Below are 12,859 nucleotides of genomic sequence, written 5' to 3'. Positions count from 1 at the left end.
ATCTTAAGAATCAGATCTTTCTTAAATCTTGGCAATAACCATAACATACTCGTATACTCGTATACTATGTATAGATAAAACTTTAGTATTCAGTTCATCTAATTCCATAAACTAAAGCTAAATTATGGCTAACCGTCATCGTAAAGATGTTGAAATTTTTGATCTACTAACTCTTGGAAGGAATTATCCATATCTCCAACTTGTTGACTAACTAGACGATAAAGTCGATCTATCACAGTAACCAAAGATGCAGAAAAAAAGGGTTTGATTCGAGAGAGAACTGGGTGAGAGAGCGAGAATAAACAATAAAAGTATAGAAAATGTATAACGCTGTTGTATGCAATGATCACTGCTCCAGCATAAGCACGTTAGACAGCTAGTTAGCTTGTCTGAATCTACTTCTGCTAATTACTTTATAATATCAATAATGCTTCACATGGCAGTATAGTATACTAAGTTTACATACGAGTATATTACCATCAAGTTTCTGCTAGCAATACTTTAAATAGATTAATAATTAATTATTTAATTTTTGATACTGGCTTGCTACTGCCCAAGCCAATAGAAAATAATATGCAAGGTTAGAGTACTGCACCTGCGTAGGCTTCTGCACAGAAGCAGTAACCTTATTCATTTTCAAACAGCAAAATGAGCAAATAGTAGAATGTTGTTTTGATATGGAAAAACAGACCTGATTTATTATACCATCATTGCTTAACAGTTCTACACTTGCATGCCATTTGTACATAATGACTATGTTATCTATCTATTTTGATCTTGCGGCTTCAATTTTGCCGTTCTACGAATGTTATGATGCGGTTGTCGGGAGACTTATGGTGTGTAAAATATTTGTGGCAACTTCCTCGGATTTGCTACTAAGCTATTCAGCTTGAGGCACTCCAGCTATGGTTCTTTGTTTGTTCATTAATAGAGACACTCGACTGTAATTAAAATTGTAAATATTTTCTATTGTCTGTTTAGATTTTCTAACGATAAATCGAACAGTATGCCTTCCTTGAGGCGATGCAATCGTAAAACTAATTAACTAGCAGTTCTCTGGTCCTGTCCTCACCTACTCGTACATTAAACACATACCAGTAATAACCTTATATCATTGATCACATTAAATACAGAATCTCAACAAAATTCCAATATTTTGTAAAATACTCGCGCTAAACCTTTCTAAAGGGATTTAAATAGATCATAAAAACAGATACACTACAGCATATGACAATATAATTACCTCTTTGCTACTTCGTTCAACGTCTATATTCATATTCCTAAGTGACATGTTGGACAGCATATATTGGCAAAAGCATATAAGATCTCTAATTAGCGAGAATGGGTGACAATACGAAACTTTAGTAATAGTACCTTAAATGTAATTTTACCGCTTTATTATGGCTTATCCTACTCTTTCAACTACTGTATGTGCATAGAATGAATTACTTAGATTACAGTATGCTGTATGTTGTATATATACCTATAGATTCACGTTATATATCTTCATTGTGCACTTGACACGATCTAACTTTACTATTTGTCATGTACTCTAAAGCCCCTAACATTGGCATTAATAAATCTAGTCGTTCACTTGTTTTTAAAACGAAAATATCGAAATTTTATTCTTAAAATTGGAGAGATAGCATGCTATTACACTTCTAATACTTCAAATATAAAATAATTAAAGAAAGTTCATCACAATCACTTATTAATAGTTTTAGGAAATAATCACCCAAATTCAAGAAAATTAAATATAATATTGGCAAAATCAGTCTAGACCCAGCTTGATTTAGCCAAATTTTGGTTTTAAGTAACTTTAATATTGCAATTACATCAAGGCTTTATTTTATTACGATTAGTCGTAATTATAAGATTTATTAGCCTTGCATTTCTATCGCAATTTATATATCGTGATTATATAGTTATCCATCATTCAAACTTGGTACCATTGCTCTGCTAAACAAATTCTGTCTTGTACAGTGCAATAGATCGTGAAAACAACGATTATAATAACGTTGAATAGAAGAGTAGGCGAATTTAGAATTTAAATATGACTATCAGTGCTCATATTAGTTGAAAGCGAAATGGTTGATTGAATAAGATAATTACCTACATACCAACCACCTCTATAATTATAATTGCTATTTTAGCCCAAAGAAATGTAGTAATTACAATTAAAAGTTGGAATAGAGCATAGAAAATACATGATTTATAGGCCAATAAAAGGTAATACAGTAGTATCTAATTTGATTTTCAAAAATAGACTAGGTTAAATAATCAGTTGAAGCCATTCTTCTACGGATTGTGAAAACCATTTTGTACAAATTCAATTCTTTCTCCAAGTGATTCGATTTCATCAAGAATAAAATCCATGTCATCAAATGTTGTAGCACTATTTAATATGATCATCCGGAAAAAATTAACTTTATCATCCATAGGCTGATAGCCAACGAGCATTGAGCCTCTTTTGGTCATTCCGGCTTTAATTTGAGGTGCTACCTATTAGATTAATTCAAAATTAAAAGTTTGATAATAAGAATTAGTCAGCTGTAACTGCATTCCATATTAAAATTCACCTCATAGCAAAATTGAATTTTAAACTATTTGATAGAAACCAATGAGTACAAGTGTGAGTAGAGATATAAATAATTCATTTTACCTTAAATGTAGGATAATCTCTCAGAAGGTATAATAATACTTTAAGGGTTTACTTATATTCGGTCTAAGAATTTTATTACTATTTTGTCATCTCACCTGACTTAGTTTTCTCCGTTTAACGTCACCGTCAGATAAGTTTCTGATAGCCGTAGGTATATACCAGAAGCAAATACTTACATAAACGGGCTTTATTCGTGTATAAAAATATATAAGGATATATGAATATTTTTAACTAATAACCTTTTGTTTATTTAATCAGAAATTTGATTATTACCTCAACAACCAATTCGAAGCCGTCGCGGTTCCGAATTTTCTCAGTTAGATAACTACCATAAGATAGTAATGCACATTGATAATATTAGAATCATCAGAAACAGCTTGAGAGATTTACACATAGGCAATTATTGGTAATCAGTGATTATGACTAGACAATTTCTTGTATTGATATTTATCTACTTAAAATTTTATAGTTGAAATATAATTTACTTACTTAGAAATTTCGTAAGCATGATGCAGCTTTTTGGTAAATCCCTGGTCCCCCTGATATAAAAATGACATATAAAGTAATGTCGTCATGTATTTCTTAATCTGATGCGTGACAAATTACAGTTACAGCATGTAAAAATCCACATTAATAAATAAATCTAGCCAAACATCATATCATATCAATCTGCTTACCTTAGCTTTCCACATCAGCCACAATTTCATGATATCAACATGACGACCACATTGAATAGATTTATTTCCGGTATCATATGATATATCGTATGTCATTTTATCTTTTTGAAATAAATATGACGCCGGTATTCCATGACATTCTTCTAAGAGTCCCTACATCACATAATTATAATAGACCATGATACCGAAAAATCAGGCCAGAAAACTTTTAATACTGTTTGCTATCAATTTCTGAGTTAATTATTTCTAGCAAAATGTATTAGTTCTTATTTTATATGAGATAATATCTGATATGTTACCGTCTATGGTAACTAAATAACCATAAGTCTATATTAATGTTTCATATATTACTAGACATTTGCCATTAAAAGCAATATTATATCCATCACTTAATAGACAGTGTCTACAGCTAATGTATCTACAAGACGCAATATTATAAATAGATCTATGATATTAAATATAGCGCCAATTTTTCCCTAAAATTAGTCTAACACGCAGTTTACTCAAGAGCTTTAGCTTCTATCAGCATAGATTTATCCATGGAATCAAATTTTTCTCGAATTTAGGTAAATTAAAAATACAAATTTTACCTAATAGTTTCAGCAATACCTTTTTTTTTGTCAAGAAAGCGGAACATTGAAAAGGACAACCCATAAACTTATGCGGATTCCAAGAAATAGAGTCAATTCGATGCATCCCCTTCATCAAGTGACGTTTTTCTGCTGATAGAATAATTGCACCACCCCAAGCAGCATCGACATGTAACCATAAATCATACTTCTGGCATATATCAGCAATTTCGTCTAATGGATCAAAAGCACCAAAGACTGTTGTACCAGACGTAGCATTGACCAATATGGGTGCAATACCCTATAAAAAATGATAAATGGTAAATGCCATACATCCTGCTCTTACCAAGATAGAATCCAAAGAGAAGAAGTTACTGCCTTATAAGCCCTCTACTTTTTACCAAATTACCTGAGATTGAAGGTGGATTATTTGGTTTTCTAAATCAGAAGCCAACATGCGGCCTCTGAAAAAAATGCAAATAATTATCAAAGTATTATAAATATGCGAAGGTAATAAAAAGCAACATTCATAAATAATCCAGGCATAAAATGTAGATCTTTGCAAAATTGATCTAACTTACTTTGCATCACAATTGATCATAACTACATTATTTAGACCAAAACCCATAAAATATGCTCCTTTTTTAAAGGAATAGTGGCTCTAGATTGTATCATGGTCGGAATAAAAGCAAAGGTAGCTCTTACGTAAATTACCATCACTTGATAACGGTTTTAAAAATTTCTTTTGGTTAGCTTTTGATCTTACGTGTTTCGAAGTTAATATTGCCATACGAGGTAAAGAAAACAATCCTTCCATTTTACTAGTTGGAAATTTCCTTCATAAAAATCGATGAAATATTGCCGATGACGAATTAATCCAAATTATTCGACATTCAGTTTAAATTGATACAGAACCGAAGGAAGATTATTTCTACGCGTATTTCCTACGTTACGATTAAATCTATTGGATACTTACTTGTGCCTTGCTAAACTTATGGCATACATATTTGATAACGATCCACCTTAAAATTATCAAAAGTAGCTTATGATCTAGTAAATCGATATTTTTTTTTAAATATATTGTTATGCGTCTATTGAAAGACAATTTTTTTCATTACATGTACTCTACAGTATATGATAGCTAAGCTGTATCGCATTAGGTGTTGTTGTATAAGTCGTCTATGTAATCCAATTTAATTTTACCTGGTGCAAATATACCATCACCATCAGAAAAGCCAACTAATTGTCCCATATGTCTTAGAACAGCTCTTTCCATTAACACAAAAATTGGAGCAACTTCATATGTATACCTGCATAATATTATGATATATAGTCTGACGCTTACTATCTAATAAATAAAAGTTGGTATTTATTCCTAATCAAGACAAGCTTGTACATTTACGCCTTACATGCTTGTATTAGCTGTTGCTGATAGCCACTGTCCACAAAGACCAACAATGTCCATGCCACCGTAGAGTTGATTAAAAAATCGAGGATGACCTATCCATTATGAGATTTTTAAATAGAGGAAAGAATAAAACAATTTCAAATTTCGTACCGTATTTCTATCATCACTTTTATAATCAAAAGTATACTCCAGATTGAACGATATTGCCTATTCGATTATTACCAGTTTTTACGCAATAATTTAATGTTTCTCGACAATAATCTATAACGGTTGCCAAATCTTCAGGTGTATCCTTTAATTCAAAGTTGATCAACTTGTTTAGTTCTTCAGGTTGTCTGAATTCAACGACTTTTTCATGCCGATCATGACATCTCTTCATATATTTAACCATAATTTGGACCATAGCATGAATGAAGTCATCGATGTGTGCATTCTTGTTAAGACTGCTTTGAAATTCTAATACAGAAATAGAATTGTTTATGTATGAAGGTATAGTAATACAAACGTATAATATCAATGAAATTAAACTATTTAAAATCGGATGCAGTAATTGTACTTTATATGTGTATCGATTTCTGGATTATACAGTATCATTGATCAGGCAGCACAGCTAAACTACTAATACCGTAAAACGAATGTATCCATTAGTGTTAGCAATTTCTTACCCCAACTATGTAAGACTGGCGTACGAAATACATTAGTTGTTCATTCTGGTACGAAAAACTTTGTACTTTCGTCTAAACTGAATAACTGCTCAATTGAATGACTATCCAAATACAGTACTATTCGGGATAGACCAATAACGAACTGCTGAAGAATTCATTATACAATCTTAACAAATCATACATACAGTTCCTTCACTGCGTTTCTTTCATTCATCTTTATAAACTATATGTTATTAAATAACTATAGAAAACTTAATTCCGCCGGTAAAGTAAAATTTTAATTTAATTCTATTGTTAAAAGTAATCAATCCAATCCTTATGTAATGGGAAAAGATGGCCTTTGACTGTAATTAAACCATGAAATGTCCCCTTATATCGATCATTGCAAACTCAATGGTGAAATAAAAGGTGCCAATCAATCATGATTTGCAAGAGTAGTAAGAATTGGGGTCATATACATAATTAGACTGCATCATTCATAATTATATTTTGTATTTTATTGCAAACTTTAAATCATCTTGTCTTACAGATCCTATTGCCACTTGATTTAGATGCTATCATCTACAGTAAAACGTAGCCTTGTGACTTTGTTTTAGCCATTATTTTTGTTAAAATACCAACTTAAATCAAATTATTCATGCATAGTAGATATTAAGATGCCAAAATCAACATAAATGAAATACTCTTAACGATGCATTAAAGTCACTGTCGTTTGATTAAATCTTACTATACCGATGCAGTCTTTCTACAGAAGGTTCAAAGATGAACTATGGTAATGCATTTATTACTGCTAATCAGACAGAGGATAAATTACAAAAAGCAAACTCATCTTAAGCATATTGATTGGTTGATCAAAGCCGACTAGCTAAGAAATTTAGTTGAACTTGCTAGTCTGCAGTCGAATAGCATCATGACAACAAATTTGCTAGCCTGTAATCGAAGAGTATCTTTAAATATTGATTAGTAACTACACTGAAATATTCTAATCAGTGAACAAGTATGCAAAGTAAAAACAAGCAGGGCTTTCTACTAGTTCTTTATAAAATGCTATTTCAAAGTACATGCTGGATCGTTCATTGATTGTAAAATTCAACGAATTACAACAAAAGGATAGGCCTACCATCGTGACAAGAGCTAGCTGCCATTCAAAGATTCTATTGACATGTATTATGGGACTACCTACTGATCCTAGCGTTTTGGGATTTCATTAAAATAATTGAATTGTAGTCAATCAATTAAAAAACTTCAATCTAGAATTCACTTTTACTATTCCCAAGATATGAATTTTTGTTTGCTCTACTAGCAATCGAACAAGGGTAGCCGACGTTAGGATAGCAACTCAATTTTATTTTCAACATGGCACCGGAATTCTGAAGATTCCTTCAACTAACTTCCTATCAACTTACAATCCAATTTCACTCCAAATTAATATCATGAACGGTTTTATCCAGCATAAAGACGTGTAGTACAGCATTCACTTTTAGTTTTTATTGGATCAGAAAATGAATGGAAATGGGAAAGAATATGGGAAAATAGTCTTACCATCATCGTACATCTGCTGAAATTGAGGATCACTAAGTCCATCCAATGACATATCCATTTCCAAGTTCGTACGATGAAGAGAGTTTTTGACGTCAACAAGCTTATTTTACAAATAAAGTAATTAGCGATAGAAATTAAAGGGAAGAGTTTCTACTAAAGCCAATTTTTCTCTCGTAAAAAGAATTTCAGTCCGATTAATTTCTCTATAGGTAGTTGAACACTAAAGTATTTCTCGTGCAGATGCTCTTGCTGATCAATCTAGCTGTACAGCCTGGAACTGTACGTTGATGAATGGTGTTTACTAGTCGAATAACTACATTATTAATTAGGTAGATGCACTATCCCACCGGTACAACCCAGTCCTATCTCTCTAAATATGCTATCAATATGTTGGACAATAGTCTATAATTATAAAACAAAAACTGAATAAAATTAACAAAGTTCATAATAGTTTTTTGTCTTTGACTAACAGAGTTGAATAGCTATTTATTAAATCCCATGAATATAGTAAGTAGATCAGCTCAGTAGGACTACTTGCCGCATAGTTTATTGACTTAGTCACTTTGAATATTGAGGTTATTAGAATTCCCTAAAGTTGAGCACGTCACAAAATAGTATAGCATTGAACGGACAAAAATGCTATGAGGCAAATGGTTTATAGTCAAAGACATAATTTCAATTTGAAAGAGTATAAAGTACAATGTGGCTGCAGTGCAGTAACATTCAAGATGAATTACTAAAGCTTGATATAAATGCTGAATGCGCCCATGCCGTATTGTAGATAGTGGAATATTATAAGTCTGCTTGTTTCAATGACTAAGCCATAGGTAAGAAAAAAGCCTCTTTCTCTCTTACCTCTATGGTCTAAATCAACTATTGAGCTACAGTATAATAAGATTAGAACAGCTTGATATCAATGTTGAACGTGGATGTGCAACATCATAGATAGCGCAATAGTATTAGTCTATTCATTTCAATGCCTAAACATCGAAACGAACTCGTTACAACAAACTTAAGGCTGATTTTGATAATTGTGCTCCTATAACTATCATAGCCATGTTTCTAAAACCAACAAACGCCAACTAGATCTTGAAGCATTCTTCACGATATTCAATTTCAATAGATGTAATTGCTTTAACCATTATACTATTGCTAGAGTTCAATATAAATCGTGAAAGACCATCTACTATAAGATTGATTATAATATATAGCATCTCTATTTTATTATTAAGCTATTTCTTTATGCATGCATAATTTGCTCAATTCTCGCTTAATGAAGTGCTGTAACATTATTAAGCTGTATCTTGACAAGACTGTTGTGATCGCTACCGCTAACTATTAATTTATTATCATCAACCATTCAAGGCTAAATCTTGAAAATACACATACTATTGTAGAATTTAACACTGTAAGGCTTGAAATATCATCTTTGGCCGTTCAATCTACATAACTATCTTTAAAATTGAAAAAGTAGCGGTTCTGTATTAAGGTAAGCTGTTAACGAAAGCAGGTCAATGTTTCTATTTGACAAATACTTGCATTAAGAAATAGTCTTAGCTAACGCTACCGACTAAAATCAATCGGCAAGCTATTAAGATATTACCCCACCCAGTTCATCACTTTTACAATTAGTACTCAAGATCATACAATATACCACACTGAAATATACAAATCAAGCGGTATCGAATCACAAAGAAAAATAGGATATGATTTAAAAGTCTGCTTAATTTGCAATTCTACATGTCTAAAGAATTTCTTCTATGCGCCCAACGTTCGATTATAATGGATATTAAGATAAAATCGATATGCTATGCATAATACGAATACTACTAAATAAAAAGAATTGGCGATAATTTAATGATCAAGTACACAGTAGGTCTCCTTAGGTATATGGTATCGTGTCAAAATGTAACTAATCATGGAAAATCGAAAGACAGAAATAGGTTGGATGATCAATTTAATTGCCGCTCCGTTTCGTTCATAGTCAATAACTGCCTAATAGGTGTTATCGTTTAGTTAATAAAATAAATCAAAGTGACAAGCTCTTCACATACAACCGTGATCGTGCCTACCTTTTGTAACGATTAGAGAAAAGCTGAAAATAAGCATCAATCTTAATCACATTGATTTTAGTTTTCTAAGGGCAATGACTTTGTGTATCGTGAAGATAGCTCGATGAAACAGTATCATGCCACAATATTTTGTAGCTAATTTGGATTACTTGTTATATATTACGATGTTATAGTACTTAGAAGAGGAGAGCTCTCGTTCGCTACCAATAAAGCAGACTATGATCCACACTACAACCTGTGTATTGGTAATAATTCATTTAACAGGTTATGTTGGTGGTTAATTTTAAAGTGTACTGGTCAAAATTATTCTTAATGCCACACAAGACACCACTCTATCGTGCATTGTGGCACTATCTCCTATCGTACACGCGATGTCGATGGAATGATTTCGTTCTGCTGAAAATGGATGGACCTTACGCAGTTTAGCTTAACTCATGATTATTTGCTCTCTCGATAGTGTTGTTTGCTGCCAATAACATCATGAAATACCGTCCAATAAAACGTGTAAGAATTAACACCCAATGCAATCGTTGGTAGACAAGACGAGTACAGTATTCGCTTACAGTAGAAATTGAATTTACTGGACCCATCCTCTGTATATTTGATCAATAAATGCAATTATGAACACTCAAACTATTTCATTCTCTCTTTCCTGTTCATTTGCTTACTAATACAGAGAAAATAATACCTGTAAAGTGTAAGGGACATTAAGATTGTAGTCAGCCATTGTAGTATTTATAGAAGCAGTTGTGATCGACCAATGCAATCAGTCAACACAACTAGATGCAACTAAAATGATGACCAGAATTGAGATTTTGATTAAAGTATTCAAGGAAAACGAACATTGATACGTTTCCTTCAATTTTATTCCTTATATACGTGCATACGCGTCTTGTAGAATAGGGTCTATAAATTAATTATCCAAACTTACAAATTAGGCATTTATTAGTAATGACAATCCAGTACTATGAAATGGACAATATACCAGATTATCCTTTCCTAACGGTGCAATTTACCTTATATAGGGATAAATAACGAATCATATTTTTGTTGACCGTCAACGTACAAGAATTGGTGAAGTCAATTATCGCAATGTGATGGCTGGTATCCGTAGAAATGGATCAAGTGAACAATTTGGTTATGGTCTACAGTATTTCAAGGGATAGTTTAAAATTTAACTGGGACCATTTGGCTCATAAGATTAAGGATCACTGTTCTGTATTCAGGGAGATGAAGAAAATGCGTATAATCCACTACAGTACACTATATCGATAACAATTCACGGTTCCAGTAAACCTTCACCAATGACAGAATCTACGATAAGCCTATGATTAATAATAGTATGGATTCATTGGATGATCACATTGTAGGTGTTCATTTTGAAATGAGTATAGTACCTCGATTGATTCAATCAATCATCATAGTATGGCTACTGTAATTTCAGATATGACATCCAGATCGAGATTGCTGCCCGTTTGACAAGGATGGCAGGTAGAACATCTGATAGCACTGGCATATTTTATCATTGGAAAATTGGAACAAGTTATTCGAAGCACCATGACGATATTACTATGTCCTTGAATAGTTATGATATAATTGGCCGCAAATGAATGGTAGGAAATGCAACTGTGATAACTTCATACCTTAATCGCTGACTGTAGGCATAGCGGTATTTGCAGCTAAAAATATGCTACATTGCACAAGGATTTTAACGTTTATTAATAATAAAATAATCATGCGCTATGAAGCTATGGTGAAGGGAGACGCCATGAGAATGATATCACTTTTACCTCATTCAAAGTCTGTTTCGTTCTAGTGATATGTTACGCTTTTAATGGGTTTATCGAATAGCCGTTGGGCATTGCAAGCATGCACGGTAAAAAAGCTTGTCTGCTCACACAGTACTATGACCGCTTATTTCTATTTCTATGAGTACACCTACTGCAATACCATTTTGTTAGCTCATGCTTGCCATTAAACGCTCTGTTCTTGAATATCCTCTTTAGCCTGAATGATGGCCAAAGATAGGGACGCGTTGTCCCTATCAAAATGATGACCTCATGATGAAGTAAAACTGTCTGATAAATGCCTGTATAAGTAAGGTTATACCGGTATTTGAAAGGAAATTCTTCGTGTCATGGACTATCGATACTTTATGGACCAGCATCAAAATAATGACCTCATGATGAAGTAAAACTGCCTGATAAATGCCTGCATAAGTAAGGTTATACCGGTGTTTGAAAGGAAATTCTTTGTGTCATGGACTATCGAAACTTTATCAATCAGCATCAAAATGATGGCCTCATGATAAACTAAAACTGCCTGTATAAATAAGTAAGGTTATACCGGTGTTTGAAAGGAAATTCTTCGTGTCATGGACTATCGATACTTTATGGACCAGCATCAAAATAATGACCTCATGATGAAGTAAAACTGCCTGATAAATGCCTGTATAAGTAAGGTTATACCGGTGTTTGAAAGGAAATTCTTTGTGTCATGGACTATCGAAACTTTATCAACCAACATCAAAATGATGGCCTCATGATAAACTAAAACTGCCTGTATAAATAAGTAAGGTTATACCGGTGTTTGAAAGGAAATGCTTCGTGACATGGACTATCGATACGTTATCAACCAGCATCGACTAGTGATGTAGTAGTCCTGTCTTCGTGCATTTAGCCGAAACTGCTGTTCCTGATGCATTAAAACTATTTCAGCTTTCAAGTAACTTTGTTGTCAAGCAATCGTAAGCTAGTCCGCCATTCTGACTGCAAGGTGAATACCTCCAATAAAGTGATACTGCATACAGTAGACCAAAGTATCAATATCATGGTTCAAATAGAGTACTACTGTCTACTAGTGTACTGTACACTGTAGCTGTACAGTGTACAGTACTGTATATGGTCCGTTTGTTGTACTGTACACTATACACTGTACACTGTACTGCATACTGTAAAAGAGAGCCGAAATGACATGGCGTCTGTTGGCCACAGAGTTGATCCAGCTGATAGCGATATTGTATTGGCAAGGACTACTCAACGTCTTTTTTTATCGTTTTCATACTACAGGAATGACTTGATTTAATATACGGTATTCCTGACGGTCAAACGGATTCACTGTAGGGCGAAATAGGCTGATTTTAGTATGAAAACTCTGAAGAATGAAATCAAGTAATCCTCGACTAGCGCTCTGCTGGCTCTATACAGACTGACGGCGAGACAGACCTACCCAGGACTGGACACAGTATCGCCAAACAGAAAAAGG

General features: G+C 33.1%; 1 protein-coding gene across 1 annotated transcript; it reads right to left on the bottom strand.

Annotated features, from left to right (window-relative positions):
• Positions 1-2,298: 2,298 nt before the first annotated feature.
• Positions 2,299-5,707, bottom strand: TRIADDRAFT_50906 (uncharacterized protein; the record flags this gene model as incomplete). The annotated part of the gene is made up of 13 exons (XM_002116527.1): positions 2,299-2,502; positions 2,758-2,847; positions 2,936-2,987; positions 3,152-3,201; positions 3,340-3,492; positions 3,949-4,209; positions 4,318-4,372; positions 4,490-4,569; positions 4,675-4,744; positions 4,885-4,930; positions 5,112-5,218; positions 5,318-5,408; positions 5,539-5,707. The coding sequence occupies 13 exons, from the start codon at positions 5,705-5,707 to the stop codon at positions 2,299-2,301; spliced, it is 1,428 nt and encodes a 475-aa protein (XP_002116563.1).
• Positions 5,708-12,859: the final 7,152 nt, after the last annotated feature.

The sequence above is a fragment of the Trichoplax adhaerens genome, genomic scaffold (genome assembly GCF_000150275.1).
Source record: "Trichoplax adhaerens TRIADscaffold_16 genomic scaffold, whole genome shotgun sequence".
NCBI lineage: Eukaryota > Metazoa > Placozoa > Uniplacotomia > Trichoplacea > Trichoplacidae > Trichoplax > Trichoplax adhaerens.
The sequence above is the reverse complement of the archived record's forward strand: the minus strand, read 5'-3'. Positions and strand labels throughout refer to the sequence as shown.